Genomic DNA, 19,599 nt, shown 5'->3' with positions numbered 1-19,599 from the left:
TGTGGACCCCTTGGCCTGCAAAAGCAAGGAGAGATAATTAGTGCATTTTTAAAACCAAGTGCCACATGATATGGTGGGAAAGCCACCATTGCTGTCGGCCAGTCAAATGCTGCTTTCCCTGCCCGACATTGGACTTCGCCAATTTCTGGAATGATTTTGCCCAAGATCTTTGTCTGTTGCTGTTAAAGTCACTGCAGTCCTGAACTTAAGGCTTGGGGTCATTCTCAGCTGAGGCAAGTGACATCTGTAACATTAACCAATCAGCTGTGCAGGGCTGTATTTTCCAGGTAATGGATGTGCCTTTTGCCAAAGCCACAATCTCCATCTTTTTCCCTATTGATGGCACAAGGCAGGAAGCCAGAGCTCTGTTTTTGCCAGGCTTGTGCCAATAATGCAATAACACCAATTTTGAACTATTTTTGTAAATCAGTTCTTATTCCAGAAAATTTAATGGGATTCTGAATGAGAAATATTTAATTGCAACAATTTTGATAATGAAGAATTTCATTAATTTGATTTTTCAGTACCTGGCCCTATAATAGTACCTTAAATAAGTATTATATGTTGTTTTCCAGTCTTGGCATTGAGAAGTGTTATGGGCTTCAAAATGTTTGAGGCAAAAATTTATTCAGACCAAAGAACGAGCATGGGATCACAACATGCCATTAACCCAAACGCATTGCTTCAGATGCTGGCACAGACTTTGTGCCGCCTGCTAATTTAAAATGATTCTAATGTTAAACATGCTGAGTGGCTAGAAACATGAGCAGGGAGGCAACAAGTTCTGAGACACCAGCACAAATCCAAGCTAACCTGTGCTACATAAAGCCAGGCTGCACCACTAACCTCATACACTGCTCAATGCACCACACCCACAACACTGACCCACCAAAAATCTCTTCCAATCGCGAGTCTCACACCCACATCTCAGTTTGCACAAACTGGCAGCTATTCATCCATGACAGACGTCACCCAGACATTTTAGTAGACTCACTGGCACATATCCCTCTTTCTTGCAGAAAAGGTAGCAACTGCAGACAGCAGCATCTAAATAACTGGCAGGGATCAGGCACAGCCACATGTCCTCACCCCTACTAAGGAGGCTATGCTAACCTTTATCGAAGCAGCTGTGACCGAGGCATTGGTCAGCAGTGGGTGTGAAATCAAAGATGATTAGGTATGCCTAATCCTCCTCATCCTAACATCTCTTCTGATTTAGGAGTTGCAGATGGTCTAAGCATTGACCACCTGCCTTTACCCCATCCCTTGCTGCAAACCTGCCCTTGTGCCTTTTCCCCTTTCAGATGGGAAGGAACTGCAATATGCCTGGTGCAGGAGCAAAATGTGGGAGAAGAAAAAGAAGAAGAAGATTGATGATGATAATAAACACCATCATTTTCTCACATTTCCAGACACCAACTCAGACACACAGCATATTTTAGAGAATAACATAGAAGTTGAATCTGTGTGTGACGAGTCACCAGCACGAATTGCCTGGACCAGGGCAGAGGAAAGGTTAGTGCAGGTGCCAGTTTGCCAGAGGTTGCTTGCAGGTTTTTCTACAGAGGATTCAGATGAGTACTTTGATAAGGCTACATATAGGAAAAGGCTGATGTGTATGCACAATGAAATGCTTGGCGCATTAGCAGGCCTAGACTCAAAGGCAGAGCTAGCTAAAGTGAACTGGCAAATGAGGGATAGGCCAATGGAGATGCAGTGGCATACATTTAAAGGAATATTTCAGTATACAAAGAGATGCATTCCAACGAGAAAGAAAAATTCCATTAGCCATCTGTGGTTAACTAAAACAGCTAAAGACAGTATTAACCTTAAAGAAAAAACATTTAGTTGCACAAAGGCAAGTAGCAGTTCAGGAGATTGGACAGAATATAAAGAACAGCAAAAATGACAAAGGTTAATAAGGAGGGAAAAATTAGATTACGAGAGAAAGCTAGCTAGAAATATAAAAACAGATAATAAGAGCTTCTATAGATATAGAAATAAGATAAAAGTTAACAATGTAAGTGTTGGTCCTATAGAAAGGGAGTCTGGGGAATTAATAATGGAAAATAAGGAGGAGATGGCAGATGAATTGAACAAGTATTCTGCATCAGTCTTCGCTATAGAGAATACAAGAAACATCTGTAAATCAGGAACTCAGGAAAACTACAATAACTCCAAGGAAGTGGTACTGAGCAAATTGTTGCAACTGTAGGTTGACAAGTCCTTGGGTCCTGATGGATTTCAATCCAGGGTCTTAAAAGTGGAGGTTCCATTAGATTGGAAAATAGCAAATATAACTCTTTTCATCAAAAAGAAGGGAAACAGAAAGCAAGAAACTACAGACCAGTTAGCTTAGCTTCTAACATTTTTCCTATGACATATTATTAAAGATGTAATGGCAGGATATTTAGAAAAATTCAATGCAGAGTAAACATTGTTTTGTGAACGGGAAACCATGTTTAGCCAATTGTGAAGGAACGTATCTTTATTTTTCTGTTGGACTGGATTAGAATTACAATGGCTGCAGATGAATTACAATGACTGGAATATGATGAGATATATACACACAATGTTGCAGTCCTGGAACAGAGTGTGCCATGAAAGATAGGATGGTGCCAGAAAGGTGTCTTGGACCAAGGGAGCTGCCTAACAACAGCATTTTAATTGGCTCCTGACCAGGTGACCACGGTTGTGTGAAGAGCAGGGCAGCAGAATATCTCCTAGCCCAAAAAGGAACAAGACCTGGAACATCTTTCTCCTGTATGTGGAAGATTGCAGTAATTCCACAATAGCTAGCTAGCTTTTTTCTCCCCATCTCTATAAACCTGCTCTCTGAAACCCCCTGTCAAGAGGCAAAGGGAAAAAAAATCACTGTTAGAGACATTGAAAAGCAAATTCTCAACCAGTGAAGTAAATACTGAAAGTGCTGGAAGACCACCTCATGTCATCAATGAGAACTAAAAGGAATTTGGAAGACATTGAATCCTATACACAGGATTGGTGCAATTGAACTGTTTTATCCTACCCTTAAAATCCATGTGCGGATTTAAGAAGGAGGTAGAATTTAAGTTACTGTTAGAAGTTAGCAGTTCATATTTCTTTTGCCACTGGTTAAAGACAGTTTGTTCAATAAACTGTTATTAAATTTACAAACCTGGTGCTCATATTCTGTTATCCTAATTAAACAGTTGGGGTAATCTGGTGGTTTGATCAAACTTTTCACATTTGTCACGGCTCAGGGGACAGTGAGGTATTACAGTGCACGATCCCCAAGTGAGTGGTGACAATTTATTGGAGTTCTTTGAAGGAGTCACATGTGCTGTAGATAAAGGGAAACCAGTGGATGTACTGTACTTAGATTGCCAGAAGGCATTTGTAAGGTGCCACAAAGGTTATTGTGGAAAATAAAAGCTCATAGTGTAAGGGGTAACATATTGGGCAGGGATAGAAGATTTGTTAGCTAATAGGAAGCAGAGTAGACATAAATGGGCCTTTTTCTGGTTGGCAGATGTAATGTGGTGTGCCACAGGGATCAGTGCCAGGGCCTCAACTTTACAATTTATATAAATGACTTGGATGAAGGGTCCAAAGGTATAGTTGCTAAATTTGCTGATGACAAAGATAGGTAGGAAAGACAGTTGTGAAGAGGACATAAGGAGGCTACAAAGGAACATAGGTTAAATGAGTGGGCAAAGGTCTGGCAAATAAAATATAATGTGGGCAAGTGTAAAATTTTCCATTTTGGCAGAAAGAATAAAAAAGCATATTATCTAAATGGTGAGAGATTGAGATTTAGAGGGATCTGGGTGTCTTGGTGCATGAATCACAAAAGGCTAGTATGAAGCTACAGCAAGTAATTAGGAAAGCCAACAGAATGTTCTCATTTATTGCGAGGGGATTTGAATAAAAAGTAGGAAGGTTATCCTTCTGTTGTACAGGTGACTGGTGAGACCACATTTGGAGTACTATGTACCATATTGGTCTTAATGATATAAATGTGTTAGAAGCAATTCAAAGAAGTACCACAGGGATCTGTGCTCGGTCCCCTATTGTTTGTCATTTACATAAACGACATAGATGACTATGTGGGGGGTAGGATTAGTAAGTTTGCGGATGACACAAAGATTGGCCCGTGGTTAACAGTGAGGTTAAATGTCTTGGGCCACAGCAAGATATAGACGGGATGGTCAAATGGGCAGATAAGTGGCAGATGGAATTTAACCCTGAAAAGTGAGGTGATACTTTGGAAGGAGTAATTCGACAAGGAAGTATTCAATGAACGGCATGGCACTAGGAAGTTCTGAGGAGCAAAGGGACCGTGGTGTGTGTGTCCATAGATTTCTGAAGGAGGAGGGGCATGTTAGTGGGGTGGTGAAAAAGGCATATGGGACACTTGCCTTTCTCAATCGAGGCATAGATTACAAAAGTAGGGAGGTCATGTTGGAGTTGTATAGAACTTTAGTGAGGCCACAGCTGGAGTACTGTGTGCAGTTCTGGTTGCCACATGATAGGAAGGATGTGATTGCCCTGGAGGGGGTGCAGAGGAGATTCACCAGGATGTTGCCTGGGATGAAACATTTAAGTTATGAAGAGAGGTTGGATAGACTTGGGGTTGTTTTCATTGGAGCAGAGAAGACTGAGGGGTGACCTGATCAAGGTGTACAAGATTATGCGGGACCTGGATAGGGAGCAGCTGTTCCCCTTAGTTGAAGGGTCAGTCACAAGGGGGCATAAGTTCAAGGTGAGGGGCAGGAAGTTTAGGGGGGATGTGAGGAAGAACTTCTTTGCCCAAAGGGTGGTGATGGTCTGGAATGCACTGCCTGGGAGGGTGGTGGAGGCAGGTTGCCTCACATCCTTTAAAAAGTACCTGGATGAGTACTTGGCACGTCATAACATTCAAGGCTATGGGCCAAGTGCTGGTAAATAGGATTAGGTAGGTAGGTCAGGTGTTTCTCATGTGTCGGTGCAGACTCGATGGGCCAAAGGACCTCTTCTGTACTGTGATTCTGTGATACTAGACTAATACCAGAAATGGGCAGAATGTCTTACAGGTTAAACAGGCTAGGCTCATGTCCACTGGAGTGAAGAGTAAGAGGTGACTTGATTAAAACCAGAGATCCTGAGGGGTCTTGACAGGATGGATGTGGAGAAGATGCTTCTTCTTGTGGGAGAATCGAGAACTAGGGGTCACAGTTTAAAATAAGGGTTATCCATTTAAGGGAGATAAGGAGAATTTTTTTTGAGGGTAGTGAGTCTTTGGAACTCCCTTCCTCAAAATGCAAAGGAAGCAGAGTCTTTGAATATTTTTAAGGTGACAGCATGGCTCTGATACAAGTGCTACTCATTTGTAGGTGGGATGTGCACCAGTGTCATGAGCGAGTTGGTCAACAGATTGCCCTTGTTGTCACACTATGGTCTCTTCAAATGCTGATGGTACAGCGGACTGGCCAAGATAAAGGCATCAAGATTGCTGTCAGGGTAGTAGCTATTTACCTGCATGATGCAGTGAGCATGGTTGCACACCAAAAGCACATGAGTGGAACCCTTTGACTGTTTTCCTTGGAGAGGAGAAGGCTAAGAGGAGACTCGATAGAAGTTTTCAAAATCATGAGGGGTCTAGACAGTAGATAGGGAATACTATTCCTGCTTGTAAACAGATCAAGAACCAGAGGGCATCGTTTTAAGTGTTTTGCAAAGGAAGCAAATGTGAGGTGGGAAAAAGCTTTTCCACATAGTGAGTAGTTAGGATTTGGAATGCACTGCCCGGAAGTGTGTTGGAGGCAGGTTCAATTGAGGCATTCAAAAGGGCATTGTTTTTATTTAAATAATCATCCAATGTGCAGGGTTACAGGGAAAAGGCAGGAGATTGGCACTAAGTTAAAATGCTCAGAGCTGGTGCAGACACGATGGGCCAAATGGCCTCCTCCTATGCCGTAACAATTCTGCGATTCTGTTGTGGTGCATGTCTGAATTTACATGTGGTGCCTGCAAAGCGATGTGTGTGCCATCAATGGCACCCTGCACTGTGAGGAAGCCCATTATCCTGGGAAAGTCACATTCACACTTTTCCTGCTTCTCTTTGAAAAGCAAGAAGGCAATGTCTTTCCCTGTCTTCACATAAGATGCATCAGTCACAGCCTTTACGACAGTGGATGATGAACTGCAATATGTTGGAGATTTCCAGCCTGGAAGAAGTCAATACAAAGAAGCTGATGGCCACGGTCACCTTAACAGCAACTGATGGTGGTATCTTCATCCTGTCCTAAGGCTAAAGGTCTGCCTGCAACAGATTTCAATGAGCACACCTTTAGTGAAAGAAACTCAAATGACTGTTCCTCACTTAAGAATGCTCTGAAGACCCTGGGTAACTGTGGCTTCCTGCTGAGAGCATTTTCTCCCCTTCCTCATTCCTTTTTGAGCAGTTTGCCCTCTTGTGTCACCTCTGCTCATTCTCTATCATGCTACAGGGCAAGCATGATGGAAACTACAGCAGCATTTCTGGAAGAAAATAGTCTGAACAGAATCCTTGAGAACCAAGGCCTTCATGTATCACACCATTCCCTGTAGACTTCAACTTTAAGTGACAGGTCAAGCCACCAAACACTTCTTCCAACTCAGTAGCAGCAACAGAAAAATTAATCAACAACTAATCGGAGCTTGATGATTCCTTTAACTAGCACTGGTGTGGTGGGGTAGCTCTCTGCTGTTGAAGACAAGTTCAGTTGTGCGAGGTTAAGATGGGATGTCAACTGGAGTGTTAAGATTGGAAGTGGCACCTCGAGTCAAATCAGCATTACATGGTGATGGACGTCTCATTCTACCTACTCTGCATACTTTTGGTGCGCGCTTCTACTGGTGGTGCTACCAATCTACCCAAAATGGTGTCTGGCATGGCCATACTAGAAGTATATGCCTATGGTGCAGATGCCATTTTGGATGTAAAACAGCACCTATAATGCTGAAAATGTGTTGAATTTTGCAGCCATGTTGTATACAAATTGGACATTAGCATTTACTCTGCAATACTTACCTATTGGAATTGTTGGATGTAAACAGTATTGAAGACTTGTGCTCCAGAACTTGCCAAGCCCCTAGCCAAGCTGTTCCAGTACAGCTATAACACTGGCATCTACCCAGCAATGTGGAAAATTGACCAGGGATGTCCTGTGCACAAAATGCAGGACAAATTCAACCTGGCCAATTACTGCCCCAGTCAATTCTCCATCAGTAAAGTGATGGCAGGGCCATCAACAATGCTATCAAATGGCACTTGCTTAGCAATAACCTGCTCACTGACACCCAATTTGGGTTCTGTCAGGGCTACTCAGCTCCAGACCTCATTACAGCCTAGGTTCAAACATGGACAAAAGAGCTGAACACCAGAGGTGAGATGAGACTGACTGCCCTTGACATCAAGACAGCATTTGACCAACTGTGGCATCAAGGCACCCAACAAAACTGGAGTCAATGGGAATTGGGGGAAACTCTCCGCTGGTTGGAGCCATACCTAGCATTAAGGAAGATGGTTGTGGTTATTGGAGGTTGATCATCTCAGTTCCAGACATCACTGCAGGAGTTTCTCAGGGTAGTGTCCTCGGCCCAACCATCTTCAGCTGCTTCAATGACCTTCCTTCCATCATAAGGTCAGAAGTGGAGATATTTGCTTATGATTGCACAATGTTCAGTACCATTTATAACTCCTCAGATACCGAAGTAGTCCATGTCCAAGTGCAGCAAGACCAGGACAATATCCAGGTTTAGGCTGACAAGTGGCTAGTAACATTCATGTCACACAAGTGCCGGGCAATGACCATCTCCAACAAGAGAGAATCTACCCATCACTCCTTAACATTCAATGGCATTACCATCGCTATATCCCTCACTATCAACACCCTGGGGGTTACCATTGACCAGAAGCTGAGCTGGGCTAGCCATAAAATACTGTGGCTACAAGAGCAGGTCAGAGGCCAGGAATCCTGCAGCGAGTAATTCACATCCTGACTCCAAAGCCTGTCCACCATCTACAAGGCGCAAGTCAGGAGTGTGATGGAATAGTCTCCACTTGCCTGGATGAGTGCAACTCCAGGAACACCCAAGAAGCTTGACACCATCCAGGACAAAGCAGTCTGCTTGATTGGCACCCCATCCGCAAACATTCACTCCCTCCACCACCAACGCACAGCGGCAGCACTGTGTACCTACAGGATGCACTGCAGGAACCCACCAAGCCACCCTAGACAACAGCTTCCAAACCCATAACTGCTACCATCTAGAAGGACAAGGGCGGCAGACACATGGGAATACCACCACCTGGAAGTTTCCCTCCAAGCCACTCACCATCCTGACTTGAAATATATCACCATTCCTCCACTGCCACTAGGTCAAAATAGTGGAACTCCCTCCCTAAAAGCACTGTAGATGTGCCTGCATCACATGAATTGCAGTGGTTCAAGAAGGCAGCTCATCATCACCTTCTCAAGGGCAATTAGGGATAGGCAATAAATGCTAGCTAGCCAACAACACCCACATCTGATAAAATTAATTTTTAAAAATTGGCAATAATTGCTGGAAACCTTCTATCCTCTTTCTTTAATGATTGCCCTTTTATTTATTAACAATTAATAAATTAAGTAGAGATTTTTTTCTAATGGGTCATTTGAAATATTTCATACAAACTGAAAATGTACTTTATATTGCTCTAATCACTATAATTAAATTTTTCTTAAGGGATTTGTAACAGGTGGCAAAGATGGTATTGTTGAACTCTGGGATGATATATTTGAGAGATGTCTAAAGACATATGCTATCAAGAGAGCAGCCCTATCACCTGGCTCAAAAGGTATACTTAGCATTAGCTTACCTAAATTAACGTTCTTTAAATCTATCTTCATGTTTTTATATAGGTGATGGCACAATGCAAGGGGTTTGACATAAGAGCTACACAGGCCCCGGTCAGAATTTTAAGACATTAATAAAAGGTTGAGATCTGGCAGAACCAGACTCTGCTCCCGTTAACCCAGCTTTCACCGTGGATTCCAGAAGAAGCTCAGGGCTCTCCCATAACAGAAAATGATCAAGCTTTCTATACATCATTTATATAGTAAGAAACATAAGAATTGGGAGCAGAAGTAAGCCATACAGACCTTCAAACCTGTTCCACCATTCAATAAGGTCATGACTGATCCTCATTTGTATTGAATGGCTGAGCTTGGATCTTATTGATCAGTGACTACTATTGTTCCCATTTCTTATGCTTCATACTTTCAAAATGGGCCCTGGAGTTCCTAAGTTTGGAGTGACCAGTCAACGGTGCATGTTAGACTGGAGGGGAGAGGAATCTGGTTCTTCCTAACCAATGTTCCTTTAATGTCTTAAAATTCTGATTGGTACAGGGTGCCTCTTATGCCAGATCCCTTGTATAGTGACATCACTAAAACATTGACTGGTGGGATGTTGTACCCAGTCTGGTATCCTCCAAGGATCTATCCTTAGCCCCCTTCTATTTCACGTGTAGATGCTGTCCTTGGTGACATTCTCTGAGAACACACTTTGTTTCCATATGTACACTGAATAGTCAGCTCTATCTCATCATCCCCTTTCTTGTTCCCTCCAATGTATATAAATTGTCAAACTGCTTGTACAACATCCAGTACTGAATGAACAGAAATTTCCTCCAACTAAATATTGGGAAGACCAAGGACATTGTCATCAAGCCTTGTCTCAATCTCTGGTGATAGACTGTCCACCAATATCCATTACAAACCCACCGACTCCCACAGCTATCTCGACTACAGCTCCTCACACCCTGCTTCCTGTAAGGACTCCATCCCATTCTCTCAATTCCTTCGCCTCCGTCGCATCTGTTCCGATGATGCTACGTTCAAAAACAGTTCCTCTGACATGTCCTCCTTCTTCCTTAACCGAGGTTTTCCACCCACGGTCGTTGACAGGGCCCTCAACCGTGTCCGGCCCATCTCCCGCGCATCCGCCCTCACGCCTTCTCCCTCCCAGAAACATGATAGGGTCCCCCTTGTCCTCACTTATCAGCCCACCAGCCTCCGCATTCAAAGGATCATCCTCCGCCATTTCCGCCAACTCCAGCATGATGCCACCACCAAACACATCTTCCCTTCACCGCCCTTATCGGCATTCCGTAGGGATCGCTCCCTCCGGGACACCCTGGTCCACTCCTCCATCACCCCCTACTCATCAACCCCCTCCTATGGCACCACCCCATGCCCACGCGAAAAATACAATACCTGCCCCTTCACTTCCTCTCTCCTCACCGTCCAAGGACCCAAACACTCCTTTCAAGTGAAGCAGCATTTCACTTGCATTTCCCCCAACTTAGTCTACTGCATCCGTTGCTCCCAATGTGGTCTCCTCTACATTGGAGAGACCAAACGTAAACTGGGCGACCGCTTTGCAGAACACCTGCGGTCTGTCCGCAAGAATGACCCAAACCTCCCTGTCGCTTGCCATTTCAACACTCCACCCTGTTCTCTTGCCCACATGTCTGTCCTTGGCTTGCTGTATTGTTCCAGTGAAGCCCAACGCAAACTGGAGGAACAACACCTCATCTTCCGACTAGGGACTTTACAGCCTTCTGGACTGAATATTGAATTCAACAACTTTAGGTCGTAAGCTCCCTCCCCCATCCCCACCCCCTTTCTGTTTCCCCCTTCCCTTTTTTTTTCCAATAAATTATAAAGATTTTCCTTTTCCCACCTATTTCCATTATATATAAAAAAAAAACCCACTAGAGCTATACCTTGAGTGCCCTACCATCCATTCTTAATTAGCACATTCATTTAGATAATATCACCAACTTTAATTTTAACACCTATGTGTTCTATTGTACTATTGTCGTTGACATCTTTTGATGATCTGCTTCTATCACTGCTTGTTTGTCCCTACAACCACACACCCCCACCCCCCCTCCACCTCTTTGTCTCTCTATCTCTCCGCCCCCCACACACACACCTTAAACCAGCTTATATTTCAACTCTTTCTTGGACTCGACCGCAAGTTCTGTCGAAGGGTCATGAGGACTCGAAACGTCAACTCTTTTCTTCTCCGCCGATGCTGCCAGACCTGCTGAGTTTTTCCAGGTAATTCTGTTTTTGTTTTGCCACAAACTCTATTCCCTAGACACTAACTCTATCCCTTTTCCTGGCAAGGATCTGAGGCTGAACCAGACTATTTGCAACATTGCTGCCATATTTGCTCCTGAGATAGGCTTCTGACATTTTTCTGCACCATCACTAAAACTGCCTTTTTCCACCTTCTTAACATTGCTCAACTCCACCCCTGCCTCAGTTCATCTGCAGCAGAAACCCTAATTCATGCTGTTGTTACCTTTAGACTCAGCTATTCCAATGCATTCCTGGCGACTCCCACATTCTCCCTTCAAAAACTTAATGTCATACAATAATCTGGTGTAGTGCCCTTACTTGCACCAAGCCCCATTCACCCCTCACCTATGTGCTTGCTGACCTACATTGGACTGCAGTTAAGTAATGCTCGCTACCACAGAGTGTCGAAGCAAATAATATAGATGGATTTACGGAGAGGCTAAACAAACATGAGGGAGAAGGGAATATCAGGTTACAATAATAGATTTAGAAGTAGAAAGATAGGAGGTTTTAGTGGAACAAATGCCAGCATTTTGGGTTGGACTGAATGACGTGTTTCCAAGCTGTATAACCTATATAATGATGTGATATTACTTATTGAGCAATATCAACTTCAATTGCTCCACCATTGGCAGCTATGCCTTCAGCTGTCAAGTCCCTAAGCTCCAGAATTCCTCCATAAGCCTTTCCACCACTTAGGCACTCCTTAAACCTGCCTTAATATTTTATGTGGCTCAGCATCAAATTTTGTTTGATAACGCTCTTGTTAAGCACCTTGGGACATTTCACTACACTAAAGATGTTATATAAATACAGCTTGCTATTTTGTCAGACATCCCACCAATTCTACCTTCCTTGCAGACAGGGAAAGTTCGCCTGCAGCAGGTGTGTAATTATGGCCAGAATACAACCAAGTTTATGCAATCTGTTCTCATAGTATTAGCCTTTAAGCTGTGACATCACTCTGGAGAATCTGCACTACATGGCCAGTGTATCTTTCCTGAGGTTCACTGAATGCAGCACTCAATCAAGGTGGGGTCTGACCATAGCTAAGTATAACTGTACAGCTCAAAAATAATTTCCTCACTTTTGTATTCCAAATCCCTTGAAATAAAGGTCAACTGTTAGAATTTTTGATTACTTGTTATACACGTGCACTAGCTTTTAATGATTAGTGTAGAAGGAAATTCAAATCCTTTTGCTCATCCACAGTTCCTCATCTCTTACCATTAAGAAAATGCTTTGATTGACCTCCTTGGATCCATAGTAGATGAACTCTCACTTTTCCAAATTGAAACCTTATGTACAATAGTCTTGCCCACTCATTTAGCCTGTCCACATCCCTTTGTAATTTCCTTCTCCTATCTACACAGTTTGGTGTTCTTCCTAACTTAGTGTCATGTGAAAACATGGATATATAACTTCCTATTATTTCATTCAAGACATTGATATATTTAGTGAAATGCTGAGGCCTTAGTACAAATCCCTGGGGACACTTTTTCACATCCTACCAATCAAAGAACATCCCTTTTATCCCTACCTGCCTGTCTCTGACCTTCCAACCAATTTCTGGTCCATGATAAACAGATTACTTCCAAGTACACATCCACTTTTATTTTTGACAATCTCTTTTGCAAAACCTTATCAAATGTCTTCAGAAATTCCACATAAGCAATATTCAATAGCGCTCCCATCCTGAGCTCCTACCTCTCCCTCATGACTGCTTGGCTGTCACCACCTAGCACCCATCTCCCCAAACAATTCATAAGGATCTCCAAATCCCTGGAATTTCTGGGTTACCTCCTGCCACTCCATCCCCATCTCCCAGTTTTCACTTCTGGATGAAATTGCATCAATTAATAGCTTCGAATTTTACAATCTAGTATATTGGTCCCAATTTTGGATCAGCCACTGACCTTTTATTTAAAAAAGCCACACGCAGATCTAGTAATCTGTGGTTGTGGTTTCTCCCCTTCCAACTGCAGTTTAAATCTGCTGTCAAATCAAGGGGATATCTTGGCTGCAGCAGCAGTGATGTCAGCAAGCAGGTAAGCAGCCAATCACTTAAGTATTTACATACAACAACTTAGGAAGTTAAGAGCACACTATTCTTCACTTCTGATTTAAATTTTCCAGATAGCAAAATAAATGATAGGATTAGGACAGAAGCTAAAATAAAGATGAACAAACTTTTAAAAAGTGTTTTAAATTATGTGGATTTATTTAATCATTGTGGAGAAATTTGACATTCCACAAATTTAAAATTTTCTGGGCTGTAAGAATGGTTAGCAGTAATTCTAAAGTTATTACATTGTTAAAAAGCCAGTTACACCTCATTCAACAAGGTGTAACTTTTTCAAGGATTTTTACAATGAGCCTAACAGCTTTGAAGTGGAAGTTTCCCTCATTGATTGCAATGGGGATTGCAATTTGTTGGAACCTCTACACCAAATCCTCTAGAGAGGAACATGGACTCACTAACAGCATCTTTTGGATTTCCAGTGTTATTCTCTGCATGCGCAGACTCTGAAAGTTGCTGTCAGTTTCAGTGGCTTAATGATAGTGAACACTGACAACATCATTACCATCATAAAAATCGGGGCTACTGTTACGTTCTTGCCCTATGTCATGTAATTGAGCAACATTGTTCAGTACTAAATTTAGTGTTTATCTAGTAGTGAAGTTCAGCTTTTTTGGTACACAAATTGGGAAATAGTATAATTTAAAATAAAGTTAACAAAAGCATTCAACTATGTATAAAAAACTCAAAATGAATTCAAAATATAAAGAGGAGGTTAGATTTTTTTCATCCACAGGGTTATTAGGATATATGAGATACTTTAACACAAATGGCTGCTGTAACTGTATCAGTCAGAACATTTAAGAGGATATCAGTAAAAGATTTGAGGAAGGAAAAAATAAAATGGTATAGGAAATGAGCAAAGAAACAGCAATGGGCCAAATAGGCTACTCTTATGTAGAAACTTGTATGATTTTATGATGTCTTTGCAGGTTTACTTCTGGAAGACAATCCTTCATTACGTGCCATTACATTGGGACATGGCCATATACTTGTAGGAACCAAGAATGGTGAAATACTTGAAATAGATAAAAGTGGACCTATCACCCTACTGGTTCAGGTATTTATTTCTTTGCCATTAAAGAAAAATCAAATTACAGCATGACTGGAGGACAGTATAGCTTCCACTCAATACTTCAAACCTGTACTCAATTAATTTGGCAATATGGTCCAGCATTATTTGCATTTTTAATAGCCACTCTAAAATGATAGACATTGTCAGGGTAATTTTCCTCTGGGTGTCCGTCATATTTAAAAGGTTTACAAGCTGTTGCTAATCTCTTCCGAATGGAAATGTGGTTGCAGCACTTAAATTTATCTGATCAATTTATTTAAATAAATAATCACAGATCAGGTGGAGCTTTGGATACATAGGGAACGCAACAGTGATGGGGGTGCAAAATATACTAGTGACCCATTCCCAAGTTCTTGGATCAGGGTACTTGCAAGGATTGGCAGGCACTTGCGCAATTAACAGTCCAACAGTGATGCTATCTCAAGTCTTGAAAGGAAACTAACACTTGAGCTCAGACACAAAGGAAAGATACCGAGCAGTTGCCATTGAATAAATTACCCTGTTTTGTTAATGGCTGCATATGGTAATTCAGCAACTGCAAAGGGTGCACTTTTCACCTGTGATGTCACAACTAGTGATGTCCTAAGCACTCTCTGCATCAAGACTGGTGAGGATCTTCAGAGACCTCTCAGATCTGTGCAAAGGAGCTCAGAGGACTGAAGGGACCTCTTGATGAGCATTCTCTCATTAGCAGAGGAGTCCAGAAAATTTGAGTCAGTGTTAGAAAGAAACTTACCAAACACATGAAGTATCTAATAAGGGATTAGATATCTACTGCCATCTGTTTGTGCATTCCCTTTAAAATTGCACTATTTAATTTTTTTAAAATCGCCTCTCTATCCTCATTCTTCTTTCAAAAATGCATCATTCAAAACATTTATCTGCATTAAAAGTTTACTTTAATGCCAGGGAGGCTGAACTGAATTGAAAGTAGTTTGGTATAGAGAGTGACAGAGGGAAGGCACAGGAGGAGGCCATTTCACAGGACTACAAGCATGCCAAACAGTGGAAGCAGTATACAACAGACAAAACTAAGCAATCCCACAACCAACGGATCAGATTAAAGCTCTGCAGTCCTGCCGCATCCAGTCATGAATAGTGGTGGACAATTAAACAACTAACCAGAGGAAGAAGGTCCACAAATATCCCCATCCTCAATGATAGAGGAGCCCAGTCCAAACCTTGCAAAAGACAAGGCTGAAGCATTTGCACCCAACTTCAGCCAAAAGTGCCGAGTGGATATCCATCTTGGCCTCCTTCTGAGGTCACAACATCACAGATGCCAGTCTTGAGCCAATTTGATTCACTCCACATGATAAAGAAATGGCTGAAGGTACTGAACACAACATACTATGGACCGACAACATCCGTATTGAAGACTTGCACTCCAGAACTAACTGTGCCCCTAGCCAAACTATTTCAGTACAGCTACAATACTCAACAAGCTTGGCCTAAATAGTCAAGTGGTTATGGTACTGGGCTTGTAACCCCAAGATCAAGAGTTCAAATCTCACCATGGCAAATTATGAAACAATGTAATTTCATCTGAATAGGAACAGATGGAAACATGTTTGTACTCGAAAGAGTTACAATACTCAACAAATGTGGAAAATTGCACAGGTGTGTCCTGTCTACAAAAAGCTGGATAAATCCAATCTAGCCTCAATTGACAAAGTGATGGAAAGTGTCGCCAACAGTACTATTAAGCAACACACAGCAATCACCTGCTCACCCATGCTCAATTGGGTTCTGTCAGGGCCTGACCTCATTACAGCCTTGGTCCAAACATGGACAAAAGATTTGAATTCCAGAGGTAAGTTGAGCATGACTGACATTGAAACCAAGGTAGTATTGTGACTTAATGTGGCATCAAGGAGCCCTAGCAAAGTGGAAGTCAGTGGGACTCGGGGGGCGGGGTGTAAACTTTCCATTGTGCTAGTAATGTCTCCAACCAAAGGAAGATGGTTGGTGGTTGTTAGAAGCCAATCATCTCAGACCGGGGACATCATTGCAGGAGTTCCTCAGGGTCACGTGCTAGGCCCAAATATCTTCAGCTGCTTCATCAATGACCTTCTCTCCATCATAAGGTCAAGAATTGGGGATGTTTGCAGTGCCATTTGTGACACCTCAGATACTGAAGCAGTCTGTGTCCATATGCAGCAAGACCAGGACAACATTCAGGTTTGGGCTGATAAGTAGTAAGTGACATTCACACAACACAAGTGCCAGGCAATGACCATCTCCCATCTCCACTTGACACTCCATAGCATTACTATCACCAAATTCCCTCCATCAAGAAGCTGGGGAGTTACCCATTGACCAGAAACTTAATTGTGCTAGGCATGTAAATACTGTGGCTACAAAAGCAGGTAAGAGGCTAAGAAAACTGTAATGAGTAACTCACCTCCTTACTCCCCAAAGCCTATCCGCCACCTACCAGTCACAAGTCAAGTATGTGATGGAATACTCTCCACTTGCTTGGACAAATGTAGCTCCAACAACACTCAAGCTTGTCACAATCCAGGGCAAAACAGCCTGCTTGATTGGCACACCATCCACCACCTTAAGCATTGATTTCCTACACCACCACTACAGTGGCAGCAGTGTGTACCTTGTACAAGATGCACTGCAACAATTCACCAAGGTTCCTTCAATTGTACTTTCCAAACCTGCAACCCTCTACCACTTAGAAGGATATGGACAGCAGATGCATGGGAACGTTACCACCTACAGGTTCCCCTCCAAGCCACAGACCATCCTGACTTGGAACCTATCACTGTTCCTTCACTGCCGCTGGGTCAAAATCCTAGAACTCCCTTCCTAAAACTGTAGGAGAAACTATATCAGATGGACTACAGCGATTCAAGAAGGCTGTTCACCACCATCTAAAGAGAAATTAGGGCGAGCAACAAATGTTCGCAATGCCAGCAAAGCTCACATCCTATGAAAAAAAAGTTAAAGCCAAAAGTGAGCAGGTTTGGGTTTTTAAATCTGTTTTTAAGACTTTGATCCCACCATCTGACTCAAACCTGCCTATTTTTTGATGGAAATTCCTCCCAATATTTCACATATTGTGCAAAGACTTTTGAACCTATTGTTTTCTGAACTCTATAATCAATATTAATTCGATCCAAGCCAGTCGGCGAAATACAAAATAAGACAGACTTTTTTTCCCTTAATTGTAGGTATATTCCCAGGATGCAGCATTCTATACCTCTGCCTCCTAACTTCCTACCTAGTGTCCCAGCTGACTCCCTTTATACTTTTTTGAGCAAAACAATTAAATAAGTGAACAAATTATCTAATTAACTGAATGACAGCCCCTTAAAAAGGCACTATAACAAAAAGACAAAACTTTAAAAGAAACTTAAATTAAAATGTTGTTTTCAGGGCTGGTGATGCACTCCAGCCCCTGTGGTGCATACCAAGCACAGAAGGCCTCAAGCATACTGGTGGACACCCACATACTCCCTCTCCAGTGGCACCTACTAACAAATTGAAAGTCCCTTAAAGGGACATTGTAACAAAACTTCCAAAGCAAAACTTAATAAATCAAATCAAAATGTCATTTCCAGGGCTGATGATGCAATCCAGCCCCCACAACGCCCACCAGTCACAGAAGGTCTCAAGCATACTGGCAGACACCACATGCTCCCTCTCAAGACAGTTGACTCTCTTCATACTCTTTTGGGAAACCAATCAAATAAAATATTAACCAGTTATAGTGACAACCCCTTAAAGAGGCACTGTAACAAAAGAGGCAAAACTGTAAAGGAAACTTAAATCAAAATGTTATTCCCAGGACTGATAATGCACTCCAGTCCCTGTGGCACTCACCAGCCACAAGAGGCCTCAAGCACATTGGCAGACACCATATGTTTCCACGTCAGAGTGCTGACTCTCCTTATACTCTTTGGAGTACCTATGAACTGAGAACAATTAATCAAATTAACAAAATTAACCAAACTGAAGCCCCTTAAAGAGGCACTATAATGAAAGATAAGGACAAGTTAAAGACAAGTTAAAACAAAATGTCATTTTGGGGGCTGAGGAAGCACTCCAGTCCCTGCAGTGCTCATTGGCTGCGGAAGGTCTCAAGCATGCTGGGAGACACCGCATGCTAGCTGACTCTATACTCTTTTAATAAAACAAAAATCAAGAAATTAAACAAAAATCAGTAAATGAGAAGGGATGACAGCCCCTCGTGGGGCACTGTAACAAAAACCAAAACATGAAAGGGGACTTAACTAACTAAATCAAAATATCATTCCCAGGAGTGATGATGTACCCTAGCCCCCGCCAGTCACGGAGGGTCTCAAGCGTACTGGTGGACACTGCGTGCTGTTTTAGGGAGCTGACTCTCTATTTGTGTTCTCAGTCTTTCCACTAGCAACATTGTTTCTGCAGCTAGGGTACTTTTAACCACCCTTTTTATTTTCTTGGCCTCCCAGGCCAAGGGACAAAATTTTCCATTTTCACCCACCAAGAGTATGACAAACCCAGTTGTACTTGAATACCCATCCAGAAGATTGGCATGGGAAGCTTCACCAAAAAGGACTAACTTCATCTTTCCGGTCAGTAAGGCTGGAAATTTGCGTGTACATTTCTCCGCATTTGATTTCTTTAATGTTTTATTTGTCCTCAGAACATCCTCAACTGTAGCATGTTTCATCATAGTACTAAGTCCCAGTACGTCACAACTGCCATCGGGTTTTATCTGAGTGCATAGCCAGTTTAACTATTCAATCAAGCTTCTTAACTACTCTGTTTCTTCTTTGGATGCTAGATTATTTTTCTGGTCCGATTTATTGGGATACAATTAACACTTACTCAGTTTGATTGGTTTTTCAATGGTGCTGCTGATCTATTCTGCTTACTGTCTAACCCAAAGGGCGGAATCTTCTGGTCTGCAGTATAAGTTGGGAGGCGGGAGCAGAAGTGAGCGTGATTTCCACTCGGGGCAGAATGGCTAGCCATAAGCAATCTTGTACTGGTCAGCTCATTAAATATGCAAGCAAGAGGAGTACAATGAATCCTGTGGCGGGTAGGCAGGAACTTGACTCCCCCACTTCTTTCTCCTCAGCTGGATCATAGCAAGTAGAAGTGCAGGGTCGCCTGGAGCCAGCACCATGTATGCCTAAGGTGATCTGTGAACAAATTTCAGTGATCCATCTAGTCAGCATATTCTTTGAAGCTGTGCCTCCGGCCTTGAGCATTTCAGCCAATAGGCAACCCTGTAGCTAGCATCGCTCTGCTCCTAGCCTCCCCCTACCTCACCATGGGGAAGTCCATCTTGGAGGACCACA

The 19,599-nt window shown here is 42.5% G+C and overlaps 1 protein-coding gene across 2 annotated transcripts in view; it reads left to right on the top strand.

Moving 5' to 3' along the window:
• The window catches only part of LOC121269068 (echinoderm microtubule-associated protein-like 6), a 738,052-nt gene that overhangs the window by 513,244 nt on the left and 205,209 nt on the right, over positions 1 to 19,599 (top strand). For both annotated transcript variants that reach the window (XM_041173516.1, XM_041173508.1), the window contains 2 exons: positions 8,731 to 8,842; positions 14,151 to 14,278. In XM_041173516.1, coding sequence (XP_041029450.1) covers positions 8,731 to 8,842; positions 14,151 to 14,278 — 240 coding nt within the window. The remainder of the gene's footprint in view (positions 1 to 8,730; positions 8,843 to 14,150; positions 14,279 to 19,599) is intronic.

This window comes from Carcharodon carcharias, chromosome 2, assembly GCF_017639515.1.
Source record: "Carcharodon carcharias isolate sCarCar2 chromosome 2, sCarCar2.pri, whole genome shotgun sequence".
NCBI lineage: Eukaryota > Metazoa > Chordata > Chondrichthyes > Lamniformes > Lamnidae > Carcharodon > Carcharodon carcharias.
The sequence above is the reverse complement of the archived record's forward strand: the minus strand, read 5'-3'. Positions and strand labels throughout refer to the sequence as shown.